This window comes from Mastigoproctus giganteus, chromosome 7 (assembly GCF_048544385.1).
Source record: "Mastigoproctus giganteus isolate SK-2022 chromosome 7, ASM4854438v1, whole genome shotgun sequence".
Classification (NCBI taxonomy): Eukaryota; Metazoa; Arthropoda; class Arachnida; order Uropygi; family Thelyphonidae; genus Mastigoproctus; species Mastigoproctus giganteus.
The window spans coordinates 30,320,053-30,339,851 of NC_143581.1; the positions used below are offsets into that span (position 1 = coordinate 30,320,053).

General features: G+C 32.5%; 1 protein-coding gene across 1 annotated transcript in view; it reads left to right on the forward strand.

The window, feature by feature from the left end:
* The window catches only part of Prp16 (ATP-dependent RNA helicase l(1)G0007), a 226,447-nt gene that overhangs the window by 64,717 nt on the left and 141,931 nt on the right, over positions 1-19,799 (forward strand). The window contains exons 7-8 of the mRNA XM_090377598.1: positions 10,011-10,196; positions 16,964-17,122. Coding sequence (XP_090233724.1) covers positions 10,011-10,196; positions 16,964-17,122 — 345 coding nt within the window. The remainder of the gene's footprint in view (positions 1-10,010; positions 10,197-16,963; positions 17,123-19,799) is intronic.

A 19,799-nucleotide genomic window follows, 5' to 3' on the forward strand; every position in this document is an offset into this window, starting at 1 on the left:
GGCATAAATTCAAATTGAGGAAAGACAGATGTAGGATAGATGTGCGGAAATTTGCCTTTAGCCAGCGGGTGGTTGGTGGGTGGAACAGACTTCCATCCCTTGTCGTGGAAGTTGATAGCCTAAATAAGTTTAAGGCTCAGCTGGACAGGTATTTCGAACGAACAGAGGGGTGAAGTGGAAGTGGTTATTTTTATTTATTTATGTTACTTTTTTTTTTTTTTTTTGGCTGATGCTGCATAAGCTTGCTTTCTTGCATCAAATGCCTCTACTAATGCTAATGCTAATCTTTGCAAGTGATACCATGTTCGCAAGTCTTACATAACGATACACGTGTAGCTACAATTTGTGTGGAAAAAAGAAATATTAATTGTTAGATTTCTAATAGTATGATTTTAATGAAATTTGGAATGGCAACAAATATTTTTTAAAAAACCCAAATATAAAATTTCATGAAAATCCATCCACTGGAAGTACCTCTGTTACGTGTGGATGGACATGGTGAAGACAATAGGTGCATATGCATATACAGTAGAGTCCTGATTAACCAAGACTCATTCAATTGAGGTTCCGAATTATCTGAGGTGTTGTATATGCTTTATCATCAAAGACAAGAGTATGTAGTTCAGTACAGAGTGGGAACTCGCGCCAGTTGACTGTTGAGCTGTGCTAATCTTTTATGTTTGTTGATTTTGTGACTTTTTACTCTAATTTTAAAGGCAAGCAGGCTTAACTGTTTCTTCCTTGCAATTGCAGTAGCTTAATCCACATATCAGTGAACTGTACAATCGACAAAGGGCAGTGAGCTGTGTAACATTGACAAATGAATATGTGGTTTCAAACATGTTTAAAAATATTTCATGAAACATTGGTAGAAAGTGTTGAGGGTAGAGCAACTTCAGTACCCTTACAGGATTAGCCATCACACATTTCTTATGATTAACCAAGATTCATTTAATTGAGGTTCTGGATTATCTGAGGGGAATTGTCGAAAAGTTGTATATACTTTATCATCAAAGACAAGAGTATATAGTTCAGTACAGACTGGGAACTCACACTAGTTGACTGTTCAGCTGTGCTGATCTTTTACATTTGTTGATTTCATGACCTTTTACTCTGTAATTTTAAAGATTTAATAAAAAAGATTTTCAAATTTTAACTCTATAATTTTCAATTTTTTTATTTGTCATGTTTCATCTATGTTTTTAGGGTTAGTGTAAGCACTATGAGTGGAAAACGAAAGTGTGTTGTTGTTGTGTCTTTACATATGAAGTTGAATGCAATCAAACACGATTAAGGAGAAACAATAAAAAAAAAACGGATTAAGGAGAAATGATAAAAGGAGAAACAAACACGGATTAAGTAGAAACAATAAAAAAAAAGTGGCCAGTTACTTAGGTGTTAATTGGAGTGACTGTAGGGGATTGCAGGAGAAAGAGTGGAAATTGAAAAATGGTGTTCACAAAGAGCATCTGTATGTGATGGTGAAAATTTGAATAGAAAAACTATGAAGAAAGGAAAATTTGAACAAACTTCTGAAGCTCTTTTTTTGTGGTTCACACAGATGAGAGACAAAGGAAGCCTAATTTCTGGACCGATTTTACAGGCTAAGGATAAGATTTTACAGGTCTTAGAATTTCATAAGCATTTTAGTGAAGGGGAAGAACAATTTGCTGCAGTATTGGTATGGAAAACATTTGGTATGAAAAACCTGGTATGGAAAAACTATGGAAAACCCCCAATCTTGGATCGTTGGAAAAAATGGTTTGGAGTTAGAAATATGAACATCAATGGGGAAAAATTATCAGCTAGTATGGAAGAAATAGCAACATTTACTGCTAAATTAGCAAAAATTATTCAAGGAGAAAATTTAAATTTGGATCACATTTACAATTGTGACAAAACAGGCCTGAATTATAAAATGTTCCTATCCAAAACACTTGCATCTAGAAAAGAAAAATCAGCTCCTAGTTATAAACGAAGCAAGGAAAGAATGACAGTACTGACGTGTACAAATTCATTGGGGGTGGGGGGCATAAGCTTAAACTAACCATTGGAAAGTCAAAGGATTCCCGAGCTTTAAAAAATGTAAATTGCTTGCCTGTTAACTATGCAAAAAAAAAAAAAAAAAAAATGCATGGATGGATTCAAGTTTGTTTAAAACATGGTTTCATGAAGTATTTGTTCCTAGCACAAAAAAATATTTGAACGAAAAAAACTTCCCCATAAAGCACTTTTAATTTTAGACAATGCTCCATCCCATCCAGATGAAAGGAACTAGTTTTTGCCACCTAATGTGACATCCCTTCTTTAACCTCTAGATCAAGGTGTTTTGGAGACTTAGAAACACAACTATAGGCAACGTCTCTTAAAACATCCTGGAAAAATATTTTATGCTCTCAAAATGAAGCCAATGAGAAAAAGATGGCAAATGAAGATGAAAGAGGGGAGGAAACCCTTTTTAGAACTAGCCAATAACCTTTCTGTTTCAGACACTCTTACTATAGAGGATATTAAAGAGTGGATGAATTCTGATGAACAGCTGGAAATGACTGATGACATGATCGTAAAGCTTGTTGATGAACAAAAAAGGTGAAAGTGAAGATGTGAAGAGGGCACAGAAACTAAAAAAAAAAAATTACACACATAGAAGGTCTAAATGCTATTGAGTCAGCTTTACGTTATATTGTAAAAGAGTAAGAGAAGTTTATCGCAATGTGATATGTAGAACACTTCCGTATGATACTCTCCAGAAATTAAAACGAAAACAATTAAAAAAAATCGAAAATCTTACATTATAGTAAGAAATAATTAACAATAATTAAAAATCAAATGAACAATTAAAAATCAATTTAAGGCAATTAAAAATTAAGAAAAAAATTAATTTAACAAAAAAATGCAAAACGATTTTACTTCCTGAAGCTGAAAATGACTGAATAGTAATTTTCAGCTTCAGGGAATGAAAATTACTGAATAGGGATGCACATGGAACTTAAATAGGGATTATTTGTCTTCGCGCATGTGCGTAAAGGACCATGAGTTGGAGATTAGATATGGCCAGCGAACATTAACAGAATTCTCATGTAATTTAATTTCGACAGTTTCTGCAATTAATAGTCTCGTATAATTATGTTGGACACGAAATATTTTGGCTTTGTTAAATAAAAAAGTGTTTTTCATTAACAGCATGAAAGGCTAATTCTGATGCTGCTGAACGAGAAGCATGAACTGAGGCAGCATGTTTGTTAACACAAAAATTCAGAAGAAACCGCGTAGAACTCTAATAAGACTGGTTGCAATCACCGCAAGAAATGTTGTATACTAGGTCATTGATTTGTGTTGCGAATGAGAAAAGGACAGCGATTGTTCAGTATAGTGTGTAATTTCCGTATTGGCCTGGCTACTATTTTAAATTCGGTATCTTTAAAGAATCTGTTAAGTTGCTTGTGCCACTGTTCAACATATGTGACAGAAATAAAGTATTTTTTGATATTACTGTTGTTGGTCGGTGTATTTTTTTTTGTATTCTATCCTTAGCTTGTACCCTAATTCTGTCTACTGTAGCAAGTGGGTGACCCCTGTTTAAGAATCTGCTGGTTAATATTTGTATTTCTGAGCCCAAAGCAGATTCCATCGTTGAATAGTTATAAGCATTGAGAAATTGATTAAAGATAATCGATCTTTTCTAGGTGAATGGGTGATAGCTGTTATAATGTAGAAGCATACTGATGTTTGTAGGTTTATGATAGATGTTAAATTGGATTTTATTCACGTCCTAAGTAAGTGCGAAATTTAGAAAATTTAATGACTTAGTGTCTGTATTCTCCCTCTCCAATGTAAATTTGAGTCTAGAATGAATATTATTAAACGAATGTAAAATGTCTTGGATAGTGCTACTATTGGTAATGACTAGAACATCGTCTAAATACCTCCCATAGTATGTGATATGTGGTAGAAAAGGCGTCAAATGTATATGTTCAATCGTTGAGAGATAGATCTCCGATATTAGGCTGCTCAGGCTTAATCCTATTGGCAAACCAAAAATTTGTTTGTATACTTTGTCTCGAAAGGTGATATAGTTAGCCTCAACTAAGAGTTTAATTAAGTGAAAAATTTCCTTAATAGGAAGCTTCGTATAATTAATTGGTATCGAGTTATTATTTAATATATCCCAAAGAATATCTAATGTGTATTCAACGTTTACATTCGTATATAACAAGTAAATTATCATTATCATTACTGCCAAGTCTACAGTCCTTAAGGTATTAAATAGTGTATCATAGTTCTCAATCCCAAATTGTATCACGTCTAAAGGGTTTTATAATGCTATATACATGTGTGGCCAAGGATGAAAATGCCGAGTTTCTGTAGGAAACAAAAGCCAAATAGGAAAGCTGGTCTTATGTAATTTTACCTGACCGAAAAGTGCAGGAATATTGTATGTTCTGGCCTTCAATTCCTTTAACTGGAGAAATTAACTTAAATTTATTCAAACTGCTCACTTTCACAAACGTCAGATGGTAGTTTTCAGTAATCAGTTACTGTGGCTGAAAGAAAATTTGCTCACATCCATCCTGCAACCATCCTTTTTCAGTTTAAGTTGATGTTCCCTTGTGTATGTTATCTGAGAAAGAGTAAGTTTACCATCATCATTAAGTTTACTCTGTCTATTTAAAGCCTTAAACACTTCAATCAGATCTTGCCACAGGTGCTTAGTTTTTAGGCACTGCAGTTTGCAGAACCGAAGTCTTTTATGGTAAGAGTACCCCATAGCATTCTTGACTAGTCTGGTTGCTTTTCTCTGCACCTGTTCCAAGAGATCCATATCGTTCTTAAAATTCATATGTTGAGCATATAGTGGGGAAGCAAGTTTAATGAACTCTGGAAGCTGCAAGTTAAATATTATTTAAGTTAAGTATTAGGAGAACAATTTGCCACCCAGCAGTTGCTACTCAGAGAACAAGTTTTGTGCTACTTGTGGTGAGATTGAGATCTTAAAAATGTAAAATGTGCAGTTTTAGGACATCCAGATTTTGGATGCTCTACTCGTATTATTTCTAAATTGAATTTAACTCCTAGTTGGTATGCTTAAAGTATTTGATACACCAAAAACAGTAAAAATGATAAATGTAAATATCTGTTAGATTTACATCAACATGAATTTTAGTATTCCTTCAGTATGATATTTGCTTTTTAACTCCACATTAATTATTTTTTAATTAAAAAAATTTAGTCATATCTTAGTTATTTTTTTAACTCATCATTATTTGCTTCTCTCATCAACCTATGTGATGAGAGAAGCAAATAATTTGTATTTTTTCATCTACTCCTTTTTTTTTTTTTTTTTTTTGTTAGTGCAGCAAAAGCCTGTAAATAACCCACAAGATAAAATAACATTAGGGGTGATGTTTGAAGAACAAGCTGGCCATTATCCACAACTTATTACTTTTTCACCAAACACCTCATTTTCTGCCTTGAGTGATTAGAGGTATGCTTGATAGTGGAATCTTGCTGGAAATGCACAATAGAATTTTTCTTCATCTGTTAGTTCCCCAAAAAAATAGTTGCAAATTATAGTGTATCTCTCTCCAGTTTGTCTCTATATAGATGCAGTTCCAATGATCCTCCTTGCAGTCAAAGTGCACCAAAAACCCAGTTTTGGCATTGTGGAGAGGAACTTTGCACATAAGATGTCGGTTTTCGGAGTTTTTGTATCTGCTATTTTGGTTGTTCACTGTCCATTCAAATAAAACTGTGTCTTATCTGTAAAAATCATCAATTCTGGGTCATTTTCTCTATCATGAATTGAAGAAGGAACCATTTGCAGAAATTGACTTTGACTAGAGGATCCTGTAGCTGTAAAGACTACACTTTTGATTTGTAGGGCCACAGTTTTTAAAGTTTTGTTTCCATTCTTGCAGTACTCTTTGACACTCCTGTTTTTTTGTAAGAGGTGCTTAAGGGGGTGTAGCTATAAAATCTTCTGAAATGATTTCTTTCAATCACAGTGCAGCCTTAGTGTAAATTAAGTAAATATTAGTATTTGACTTTCACCAAGTCACAATAATTTTATTATACTTATTTTGTTGAATGAACTGAACAGAAAACCTGTTTGAATAATACCTAAATAAAAAAAAACTACATTAAACAATAGCAGTTTTTGAAACATATAAACCACAAAATTTATAGAATATAAATTAATAGAAATATTCAATATTCAAAATTAATAGAATATTCAACCAAATAATATCCTATTAATATTATTTGGTTGAATTAAGAGTTTTGATTTAAACAGTCAACATATGCCAGGAATTAAATTCAGTATTTCAGTTGGTTTTACAGCAGTTTTTCTCCTAGTCATTTAATATTTTATATTGTACCTTAGTTATCAAATAGTCAGACACACCCATTCTTAACTGATGTTCTTCACTCAGTACATTAAAATTTTTTATTCATGCTTTTGGGTATATTTAACCACATCGTAAACGGAAAATTATTTAAGTGCAACTATGTTACCAAATATTAAAGTATTCTGTAACTGTCAGTTTTATATAGGGTGATTGAAAAGTTAATACTTATTTTTAAAATGCTGTTTTAGGATCACAAAATCACATTAAGTTCCCCCCCATTTATTTATTACAGAATTTGATACCATTTAATATCCTGCAGTACAATTTTGTTTTGTTTTAAGTAAGTAATGGCTGGGTAACTGCACATTACTGATAGAGCAAAGACCAGATGTGAAGTGTGGTAGCTGATAACAGCTGTTCAGAGATTATGGCAAGCTGAAGAAGAAGTGCAACATTAAATCCATGAAGGCTGCCATCTAAATCGTTGACATCTGGATTTGGGGCTGATGGAAAGTACAGTGGAAGACCACCTGCTTCTGTGTTAGATGAAACATCAAGGTGGTACAAGATGCTTTTTTCACAAAGTCTTAAGGAATCCATTAGAATGTGTGTGTATTGAATGGGACTGACTAACGATTCTGTTCAGAAAAGTTTTGAAAATAGATCTAAAACAGAAATTATGGGAACCACACTGCATGCAGGATCATAACCCAGAGGATTATGAATGAAGAAGTTAGCACACATCTGATATGAATGACTAGAAGGCTGGCAGTACCTCTTAAGAACATATTTTTTTTTTTACCAGATGAAACCATTTTTCATGTTGAAGACTTTGTCTATAGACATAACACACATTACTAGGGGGAGATATTTTTCATGTTTGGACACAGCATGCATTACTGGGGCCATTCCAGTGGAGAAGTGGGGAAGAGCCAAAGCCAACCAAAAGTAACAGTGTGGGATGATGTATAACAAAATTTTCAGCCCTTATGTTTTAAAGTTCAAATTACCAATAATAAAAATATCAGGAATCAAAATGCTGACATTAAAAATGTGAACAGTTCAAAAAAAATAACACTACAAAATGTTGTTAGGTTCAAAATACCACTGTCTAAAAACTGACAATTCTGAATTCCAGTTGACCAAAATGCTGACAATTCAAAATGTCAACAGCTTATAATAAAACAGGCTATAGTATCTATAAAAATTTTTGAAGGAAATTTTTTGACATGTTTCACAACGTGATAAATTCAAGCTTCATGACAAAATCTTATAGGTGTAACCAACCAAATATTTTTGTTGTTGTTATTAGGGGAATACTATAAGTTTATTTTACACCTAAATGTTTTTGTGAAATGGATAAATTTTTGACACTACTACAATTTTTTATTCTATTTTATTGTATATTTTCAAAAAATTATATATTCTGAATAAGAGAATCTATAAATTACTAATTTTGTATACTGGAAATATTTCCGATATGCAAAATTTCATAAAATGCCATGAAAATGTGGAACATTTGATGAAAAAATTTTACAATTTTGTAATATTATGAAAGAAATCTGCTACTAGTGTCAGTGATCACATTTGTCTTTTAAGAATCCATCCAGAAAAAAGATATTTTTTCTTTTAATGTTGTTGCTTATTCCTTAAGCTTTGTATTGTAACACAAACTGCTCTTGCAAATTACAACTGTGTTGCTGGTCATACACCACTTGCATGATCTGGTGACCAGTTTGATGTCACTTTAGAACTGCTGAGAATGAAGAGAGATGGAAAATGTCCATTGTGGGTACAGTTTGAAAAAGGTGTGCTTCATTAAATCTCTCATTAATATCTTTCATAAACATTTTTTGACATTAAACAATAGATTTAATTCCTCATGACCAAGATTTCCCTTGCCATTTTATAGCCAGTCATGCAGCTGATGAGCTTCATTGCTGGGTATAATAGTTGTAAAAAAAAACTTAATGATCTTTGTTATGTTGTGCAAGAAATTGATTGAAATTCCCTATGGTATATTATTAAAATAAAAATGTAATGTAAATTGATAAAGATTGAACATACCTTGTTAAAATTATTCGTTAAGAAGAACAGGTTTTTTTTTTTTTTTATCCTCCTGTGTGAAAGTATTTTTGCTCAGCAGTATGATCATTGATATTCTCTCTGGTACTGTGCTGGTCATGCATTTAAAATTGACATTACAGTACATGACAAGATTGACAAGCTGTATTTACATCTGTAACACTAGCATTACCTTTTAGTCATTCCAATGACAAATAACTTATTATTTATTAAAGCAGTGACAAATAACTTATTTATTATTTATTAAAGCAGTGACAAATAACTTATTTATAGATGTAAATAAGTTATTTGTCACTGCTTATTACTCATTGAAATGTGCTTCACTGAGGCTGCTGAACACTAGGTATACCTCTCTAAAATCCTGTACCTCTCAATCATAGAGTGTCAGATTTTTTGAGTTTAATGTATATTACATTATGACAATGTGACTGGTTAGTGTACGTGTTATGGACTGCTCCTGTTTTAATCCTGTTGGCATTCTTACCTGCTATTATGAATATGTCAGCATTTTTGAAGTGTCAACATTTCAACACTTTTGCCATTTTGGGGTAATTTTTGTCAGAATTTCAAACTTTTTGGTGTTTTGACTGTTGTTTACATGTATTGCTGTTATAACTCTCAGCATTATGGATTTTGGCAATTTGATTGCCAAATTGCCAAAGATGCCTTTTAAGATGCCTTCTCATCTTAAAAGATATGATGACTTTGGAAAGATACCTTGCTATGCTTGAAAATTTATTTTCCCTGAATTCATGCATTGCCCAAACATGCAAGAAATGATCTTTCTGCAGAATGGCACATTGTTGCACTTTATTATGCCCGTGCAAAAACGGCTCAACATTAATTTCTCTAGCAGTGATGGATTGACAAATCTGACTAAACAGAATTGTCTGCAAGGAATCCTAATCTGACACAAAAAAAAAGTGAAGAACTGTTAATAAATTGGAATAAATTACCAAAGAAGTGAATGGGTGTTCTTGTATACTTCAGTAGAGGTGTATTGAGAAATGTGCATATTAAGATTTCAACACGTGTAAAGTAAATGATATAAAATTACCTAAGATTACTTTTTTAGCATTAGCCATATGGTGCAAGGAAGGCTCAAGCTTTTCTTGTACCAGCCAAAAAATAATAAATGAAATAAACTATTTATGTGGCTCTCTCCTCAGAAAGTTCCCTATCCCACTGACCTTTGAATTTCTTCAAACTGCCAGCCTCACCCACCCATGGAGGTAACTTCCTCCAGTAATAAACAACTCACTGGCTAAAAGAAAAGTAGGTAATGACTTTAAAATCATCCTGTAGATAAAACTAGATATTCTGATTTGTAGCAATCAGTCATACTGCTTGGTAAAATATTTTCACATGCTGAATAAGATTTATGCTGATTTATACAATATCTTTTCTGAAAGAAAACACTGTTGGTTTCATTTATATACTAATATTAGTGGTAGCCATATACAGTGCAAGGAAGCTAAAGGATTTGAAAAAATAATTACCTTGTGTCCTTTCTTCCATTACTAAATACTCTATTTTTTGTGCTGATATATAATATAGTTTATTTCATTATTCTTGCAGGATAATGAAAAATGGGAAACTAATCGAATGTTGACAAGTGGTGTTGTGCAAAGAACCGAGATGGATGAAGATTTTGAGGAAGGAAATGAAGCACGGGTTCATCTGTTAGTTCATAATATTGTTCCTCCCTTTCTTGATGGAAGAATTGTGTTCACCAAACAACCCGAACCTGTTGTGCCAGTCAAAGTAAAATATTCATTTCTACTTATAAAATGAATTTTTTTCTCTCATAATATTTTATAGTTAATAAGACATATATTATAATGGGAATTATATTTTTGTTAGATGAAAGTCTATCTGTGTCTTTATGCAGATTTCCTCAGACATTAAAAAAAAAACTTGATTTTTAGCTATAAGGGATAAGATTAAATACCATTGGTGGTGCATTTTGTTTTTTCCAAGACAGTTAAAATATTTACTATGTGGGATATCCACTAAGCAGTCTATTGCCAATGCTTATTGTTTTTATCAAGGTATAAATAATATAGGCCATCATTCTGAAAACATGCTTAGCTGCCTGTATGTATTAACTTCTTCTGGCAATAAAGATGGACAATATTCAAATTGCACTCCTGCCATTAAAATATTTCCTATAGCGTATTGTGGTAGTCCTTGGAAAAGGCACCTAGTCGTAACAATTCCACCATGCAAAGGCTAAAAACAGTGACTAAATTTTTTTTTAAGTTATATTTTAGATATTTTGTAAGTTAAATTATAACGGTATAACATTTTTACATCATCATATTTTCATTTCACATGCAAACACAAGTATCTATCATTTTTTTGAAATATGTGATAAATATTTAAAATTTTTTAAAATACAGCAGACTCTTGATTTACTGAGATTGGATTAACCGGGACACTTCAAGACTTCGGGACACTATCAATCAGAAATCATAAAATTCAAGTAATAACTAGAATAGGTATAAACAGATGTTTTGCAAGTCGTAAATAAGTGACAAGAAGCGGCGTTATAAGTCGTCATTGGGAGTTTTTTTATCTATCGCCATACTTCTTTTTACTTAGGTTGCATAACATTTTTCAATACAGTAAGTCCCCAACTTACGCAACTACGGATTTACGTAAATTTGTTTTCACTCAATTTTTTTTTTTTTTTTTTTTAGGATTGTAAAATTTAAAACAACAAAAAAAAAATAATAATAAGCAATCAATAACGACGATCATGGCATGCACAAATTGCACAAGTGAGATCGGAGTAACAAGAAAAAAACAGGAAAGAAGAGAAGATTCTTACAATTATTTATGGTTTTTTTTTTATATGACTGAAGAATTCAGTGAAGGGGACACACACACAATTATAATAACGTAAAAACCAACAGAATTCCAGCTATCGGTATCATCGCAAACACAATAAGATCGAGTTTACTACCTGTTTATAATAGATTGCACTAACAAAAAAGCCCAATAAAACGGAAAGTGCAACTTGTTTTTATTGTTTTCTGTTGACCTCCAGAAATGTGCTTTAATAAAATGTGAACTCATGCAGGGTAATAATAGTGAGTTTTCGCCTTAACCCTATGAAGTTCTGTTCAGAAAATTTAATTCTGACTGTTATCATGGTGCTGACTAAGAGAATAAGTGACAGTGGTACTAGTAAATCTATCAAGAAAAGGAAAGTGATCGATTTGGATCAGAAAATTAAAATAATAAGGATGTATGAAAATGGGCAAACATTAACAAGTATCGCGCTGAATTCAGATATTGTCAATAATAATATAGCAACAATATGTTACTAGTCATTCCCGAGTTATGTAAAACTCGACTAAGTAAGAAGTCCTGGAACTTATCTCTTACGTATTTCGGGGACTTCTGTATTTTTGGATAACCGGGAAATCGATTATCCGGGATTTGTTTTTTACCATCTGTCCCAGAAAATCGAGAGTCTACTGTATTTTAGGTAGGAGAATTTAAATAGCTTGCTTTAAGTTGCTTTAATTTAAATTGCTTGCTTTAAGTTGCTTTAATTTAAATTGCTTGCTTTAAGTTGCTTTAATTTAAATTGCTTTAAGTTCGCTTTCTGTAAGTTTTTATGGTTGAGAGTTTGCAATACATAAAAAACTTTTTTTTTATTATGTGTAGATCATAGTCAAATGATTAACTATTCTTACCTAGTGAGCGCAAGAATTTGATTAAAAATATATGAAAGATATTGCTCTGTAAATTAGTGTAATCTTGGATTTACAGGTGTAATGAAGCCAGAGAAAAAGTGTCAATAGCTGTTACATTAATTGCAAGAAAAAAGGAATATCCGAGAATGATGCCATCAAATATTAACATAAAACAACAGATTAATCTTGAAGAGTAAATTTTCCCTATATCTAAGTGCTTGTTGCAAAATACAAGATTTGCATACAAATGAATTAAATACTGTAAGTCATGAGTTAACACCTTCATAGTACAGTCGTGGTCAAATTGATCAGCTGTAAAAAGATAAGGAGACTACATATGCATACCACAATAAATAAAATTATTCGTAATGGTGACTTTAAAAGAGTTGTTTCCTTCGCAGTTTATTTCCATTAAAAGATAACTACTAATTAATACAGGGTTATTACTGTCAGAATGTCTTTTGTGGTGGGGGAATAGAACATGAAAGAAAAAACTTTTTTTTTCTTTCTTTTCTGGACATTCTGCTCATTGAGAAGAGGAGTAGTGCATGTGCTTAATGGACTGACAGAAGTTCTGGAATTTGATGTGATCAAGAAACTATAACAGATTCCATAATTTGTTTGTGTTATGATATGTATGTATAATTCTCTTGATAGAAAAAACTGATTAAAAACCATGATTAAGTGAAAAACAGAGAATAGGATAAATTGACATAGAAGATTGGTAATTAATTTTAAGAAGCACTATTTGCTAAATGGAATAATTCATATTTTGAGATCATTGGCAAGTGTGATTAGATTGTGAACAGCATGTATAAAAAGATAGGATGAAAGGGAATAACAGACTGCTAAAGTGCCTCTGTATTGGATATTAGATGAGCCTAAACAGTTATAAAACAAAGCAGTGTTGATCACTATTGAACTCTGATCAGCTACCGACTTTGATCCACCAGTTGGTAGTGTGAAATAAGAATTATAACTTTTAGGAATGGGATATATGGTATATCAAAATAATAGAGCCAGAGCAAAAGTGAAGTGTGCATGTGTGTAGCAAAATGTAATAATTTCTTAGGGAAATATTATTGTTATGATAAATATTGTGTTTATTGAGAAAAATATATTAAAAGATGAATAAAATATAAACATACAAGAATTTATTGCAAAATCGCATTATTTCAGTGTCAGACTTCTTCCAAATAATAGTGCCACAAAAAAACCAAAAAAAAAAACCAACTGTTTAAAATTAGTTTTAAAACATAAAATTGATTAATATCTAATAAAAATACATCCTTTGATTACTTTAAATACTCAATATAAAAACTAAACATAATTTAATCAACTAATTATTTAAAGAAATGAAACACTATTATATTACATGTAAGAATTACTGCAACAAGTAATGCTAATCGGGTACTAACTGCACTGTACATACAAGAACAAAAAATAATAATAATAAAATTAAATACATGATAAAAAAAAAAAAGTAAAATTACAAAAGATTAAAAAGCAAGAGGCAGCCCTGACCCACAGAAGCATGCAATATATGGTGCAGCTGCTGCTTAGACCATGCAAAGAAACCTTCTTGCAACAATCAGTTGGAAAAGCACAGACATTCACTAAGAAAGAAAAATTACAGATAAACTTTCTTATTAAACAAGCAAAATGCAAAACTTGCTTGCTAAACTTTGGTGATTTTGTTTCATTTTTCATTACGTAGTTTAATTTTTTGTGCTTGATTGCAGTTAGCACCTCATTAGCCTGGGTCATACAATCTAGAGTCCAATATAAACAGAAACTGGAAAATACACATCCTGTTCAGAAATATAAGACCTAGATCTATACATATCCCACCACAGCCTTACATCCCAGAACCAACCATGTTCATCAACCAGCAAACAGAAGTATTAACTTTCCCTCTCTTTCCACAGTGTCAACTCCATGGAATAGATGCAGGTTATTCAAAATTTGGCATTTGTTTTAATTTAAATTTTTCTTACAGTTTGCTCATCAATTTTTGTTCTAGTTAACAAAAAGCAAGCAAAAATTTTTATTTTTTTATTTTATTTATTTAGTTTTTTCTCTCTGAGTTGTTTCAGGTTTTATGAAAAGTCTTCCATATTTAAGCATTTTTTTTTTTTTTTTTTTTTCATCTATCAGTCTTTGTTGTATAAGGACATCCATGTCAGGTTTGCTTTCTTGCATGCAGTCCATGTTTGATATATGACTACAGTAGCTGATGCCACCATGGCAAAGAAGTTAGTGTTTCCTCAGATCTTTCTTTATGTCATCTTTAATATTTTCTCATTTTATTTTTGAAGTGAGGGTTGACATTTGCTTTTAGGTTTTCACATGTTTGGAGGCCCTTTGCCTTATTCTGGCTGTAATTGCACCACCTTATGCAAGGTTCTGTGCTGTTGTGCTTTTTAGAGTGAGTTTTGGGCTTTAATTTCATTCTATTTTTATATATATATATTGCTTTTTCTTTCTCTTTAGCATTTTCATTCAGGCTGTTTAATCATAGCATGATTGCAGGTAGTACTAGTACCTCACAAGCATAATCCTATTGTAGTTTGCAGCAAAATTCATGCATGGTCTGTTAGTTGTAATTATTAATTTTGCATAGGTTTTGCAGATGCTTTATAACATAATGCATGTAACATCACTTGAAAGTGATATTCTTATTCAATTCGCTGCTGCTTCTCATGATGCTTATTCCTTGAATATACAGATGTTTATCAAGAATCCACAAAAAACCACTTAACCAAAAAAAATGTAACAGGTTGATCTGGAAGGAAACTCAAAAAAAAGAAGTAGATATCCTTCAAAAAGTTATATACGTTATATTTAATTTAATTTAATTGAATTTTATAATAAAATTATATATGTTATATTTATTTAACATATATAATTTTATATCAATCGAAAGTGTAAAGAAATCGAATACCACAACAAACGAAACAACACTAAAAAAATGTATAATATTATTAAGTCCTTAAGACAAAAGTTCTGACCAAAACTTAATGTAATTAAGGACTCCAAAGGAGAAATTTTAACAGAGGAGAACACAATGAAAGGAAGGTGGAAAGAATACTGTGAGCAGCTCTTCCGAGCACCTGCTGGCACTAATGATCTGCCACCCCCTTTTCAAGGTGTGATCTTGAACCAGTTCCACTGAAGGAAGAAGTCAAAAAAGCCATCAGAGAACTAATATGTGGCAAGTCACCTGGAATTGATGAAATCCCAGCAGAATCGATTAAAGCTGCAGGTTGGAAGGGCACAGAGTTTTTTCATAAAATGATTGTAAAAATTTGGGAAACGGGACGATGGCCATCAGATTGGAAGAAATCAATTTTCATTCCCTTACCAAAAAAAGATCTGAAAATTTGCTCAAATTACAGGACTATTAGCCTAATTTCTCATGCTAGCAAGATTCTTCTTAAAATCATATTGAACAGAATCTCAAGAAAACTTGAAAAAGAAATGCCAGAAGAGCAAGCAGGTTTCAGAAGGGGTAGAGGAACCAGAGATCAGATCTTAAGCCTACGACTGATTATAGAAAAATGCAAAGAATTCAATGTTCCAGTCGTTTTGTGTTTTATAGATTATGCAAAAGCATTTGATTGTGTTCAACATGAGAAATTATGGGAAATGATGACTATTATGGGTTTCCCAATCCACATAATTCAGCTGATTAAGCTACTATACCAAGAAAGGAAGGACTGTGAGAACGAACATGGGAAACAAGGACTTTTTCACAATAGGTAATGGTGTCAGGCAGGGCTGTATTTTGTCACCTCACCTTTTTATTCTTTATGCCAAAGATATCATCTGTGAAGCTTTGGAAGATTTAGAGAGTGGCATCAAAATTGGAGGACTGAAGATAAACAATCTTCATTATGCAGATGATACTGTTCTAATCTTAAAGAAACTCTGAGAAGAGTATGTGAAGCAAGTAAGAAAAAAGGATTGTTTCTGAATGTGTGTAAAACTAAAATTATGGTGATTGGTGATAATCTTGATTCCAGTAAGGTGAAGGTTAATGGGCAAGATATCGAAGAAGTTGATGAATTTGATTACTTAGGGTCAAGAATAAATAAAAATAGTGACTGCTCAAACGATGTAAAGAGACGACAGGCAATTGCTAAAATGTTGGTCACTGATCTGATAAAATTATGGAGAGATCATGATCTGCCCCTAAAGACGAAACTGAGAATCATTGATTCGTTAATTTTTCCAGTTGCCACTTATGGATGTGAAGGATGGAATCTGAAAAGAGTTGACAGGAAGAAAATTGAGGCATTTGAAATGTGGTGTTACAGGAGAATACTGCTTATTTCTTATTTGGATCAAAGAACAAATGAGTGGGTATTGAATAAAATTGGCAGGCCTAAAATTCTTCTTCATAGCATCAACAAAAGAAAACTCAAGTTTTTTGGTCATAGTAAGAAGGGAAAACTTTCTGTTGAAGAATATAATGGAAGGAAAAACCGAGGGAAGAGGTGCAGAGGAAGACCTGGAACTAGGTGGAAGGATGGGATCAGTGAACTTCTGGGCATGACATTTTGCGATGCTGCTCGTATAGCACACGATTGATGCAGTTGGAGGAATTTGTTGGTGGTCACAACAGCTCCTCGGCGGGGAGCTATGTGACTGGATGAAGAAGAACATTTAATTTAATTCCATTTTATAATAAAAATAACTGAGTTATTTTATTTAATTCGGAAATTGTTTTGGTATTTTTTTTTTTTTCACATAATTGTCATAATTAATTAAGAACTTCATGTGAAGTGAAATTACTTATCAATTATTTTATGTATATTGTAGGATCCAAGTTCTGATATGGCTATTATTGCTCGTAAAGGAAGTGCAGTTGTAAAATACTATCGAGAACAGAAAGAACGCCGAAAAGCCCAAAAAAAGGAGTGGGAATTGGCAGGAACAAAGCTTGGTGACTTAATGGGTATCAAAAAGGAAGATGACAAGGTAAGTCTAATAATTTCTGTTGCTTCTAGTTGGAAAATGTATTACTTATTAATTGATGTTTATATAGCTTCCTTTAGTAATCCAGTATACCTTAATTTCTTATATTGCCTCCTGTACAGTTTCTCTCCATAATGTTCATCATCACCAATCTATGGGTATTTTTGTGATAGCTTGTTTCCCTGCAAACAGTTGCTTCAGTTACTTCAATAAGCAACTCAGTTCAATTCATTTCTAAGATATCCTCTATCACCATGATTTTATAAATGCTAATCAGCAAGTGGCAGTGATTGTGATAAATGATAAGTGTTGAATGGATGGCTGCACCAAATCTCCCCACCACTCCAGTCAGGATAAAAATTTAATATATGTAATGATAACATATCATTAAATTTACTTGAAATTAAGGGGAGGGTGAGGAACATGGTTATAATGTTTGTCTCTTTTCTTTTTAAAAGACAATTTCTGGATTGATTTTGTTTCTGTGAACAAACTGAATTTTAAGCATATCTTTAAAAAGTTTCAGATTTGTAAATCATTGGTGGGAACTTCAAGTTATTAAGCTCCTTTACGAGTATACTCTGTAATATTTTCTACAAATGACATTCATGAGGTATGAACTGCCTTCTATATGGTTCATCCACACGTTTTCATCAAAATATCACTTTTTTTGGAGTTTTCTACCTTTGAATAATATGTCTGTGACAGATGTTGTTCAGAGATGAAAAACTAAATGTGATTTTGATATTTTGGATATTTAAAAAAAAACTACAAATGATTTTGATATTTTGGATATGTGTGTCAAAATTGTTTTTTGCATTCAGATTCATTTTAGGATCCATAGTATAATGAAGGACCCTTATAATGGTACTCGGTTGTCTGTCTATCCATCCGTCTGTCACAGCATTGTATCTCTGGAACCTCTTAACCTAATGACTTGAAATTTTCTTGGGTTTTTACATCATGTGATTGTTGTTGACAAAAATTTGTCTGAGAAATGGGAGGTAAAATGTGGGGGGATAAAAATGTTGTCGACAACCTATAGCTTATCATACACCGTTGGAAAGAGCTCAACGAGTAGGTTTAAAATATAATTTTAAAATATTTTTAAAATAAAAAATGGCGGCGCCAGACAGGAAAATGTAATTTTTGTGTCCCTCCTCTATTTCCGTCACTAATAGAGATAATCACATTAGCTATGCATTATTCGATGCTTATTAAGGGAAAATAAAATCTATCGATTGGGAATTAAGGGAATATTAAGGGAAAATAAAATCTATAAAACCGATTGAAATCTATCATTTACTTTTTGTGTTAAAATTAAATTGCACTTCGATAGCACACTTCTTTGTACTAAGTAACTCTCCTTCTGGTGACAAAAACGTTGCTAAATAGTTAATAATTCTATAAAGGTCATTTATAAATTTTGTGATGAGAAGTATTTTTTAACAATTTTCAAAGTTGGAGTTGTCCCGGCAAGGAGCTACTCAGAGAGCCAGTGTTGAGGTGGCCATGGTGGACGCCTGTGCAGAGTCTTGCACGGACCTCACCTGCTAGTCGCTTCTCCCCCAAGACTTTAATCGTTTCTCCAGGAAGAAGTCAAAGTCGCTTCTCCCATCCCTATCATTCACAACAATAACTAGAAAGACTCAAATAGACAACATTTTTGTTAGTTCCTCAGTTTTTGGCCAAACTGGGGTACTAGAAACTATTTTTAGTTGTCATAAAGCTCTCTATTTGAGATACTACACTAACGACCGTTCATGACTATGGACCCTTCATCCTGAGTGCCTGGCACTCAGTAGTAGACCAATTTATTTGACTACCTCATAGACATAAAGGAAGCAGATGGTGTGCAAGTTCTAATTTGCACACCATCTGCTATTTTTAGTTGTCATAAAGCTCTCTATTTGAGATACTACACTAACAACCGTTCGTGACTATGGACCCTTCATCCTGAGTGCCTGGCACTCAGCAGTAGACCGATTTATTTGACTACCTCATAGACATAAAGGAAGCAGATGGTGTGCAAGTTCTAATTTGTAACACATACTGGTTTATAAAATGCTGCTGCTGCATAGGCAAACTCATGAGATTTATATTGGTGTCTGAGCTAATATGTGTGCATGGGGGACTTCTAACATGCTCCACATTATTTGTGAAGGAGTATCCAAATACTTTTGATCATATTTTTTATTATTATTGTATTCGTTAAGTTCTGCTGAGGACCAAATGTTAATACAGGTATTCCTATAACAACCTAACATACATACTATAAGTATGAGTAGAAATTGTATTTAAAAAAAAAAAAAAAAAACTATTCATATATTTGCACACCTAGTTTAATATTTTTTGTGGTCTGTTGCCCCTACCTCATATATAAAAGTGGCCTGTATCTGAAAAAAAGCTAGGAAACTAGGAAACACTAGTCTAAAGCATTCTGATACAGATATTTTTATTTTAATCTACCATCTTGAAACAAGATGGCAACCACCACTCATTATATGAATACCCATATATAAATTTTGTATTTATAGTCAACTTAAGACCATTATTGTAAATTGCAAACCTGAAGACCCATTTAGACTCTTATTTTGACAACCTGATCCACACCAAATTTATATGTGATTCTAGGATATGTTAGTCACCAAATAACAAATAGAGAAGCAAAAATCCTTTT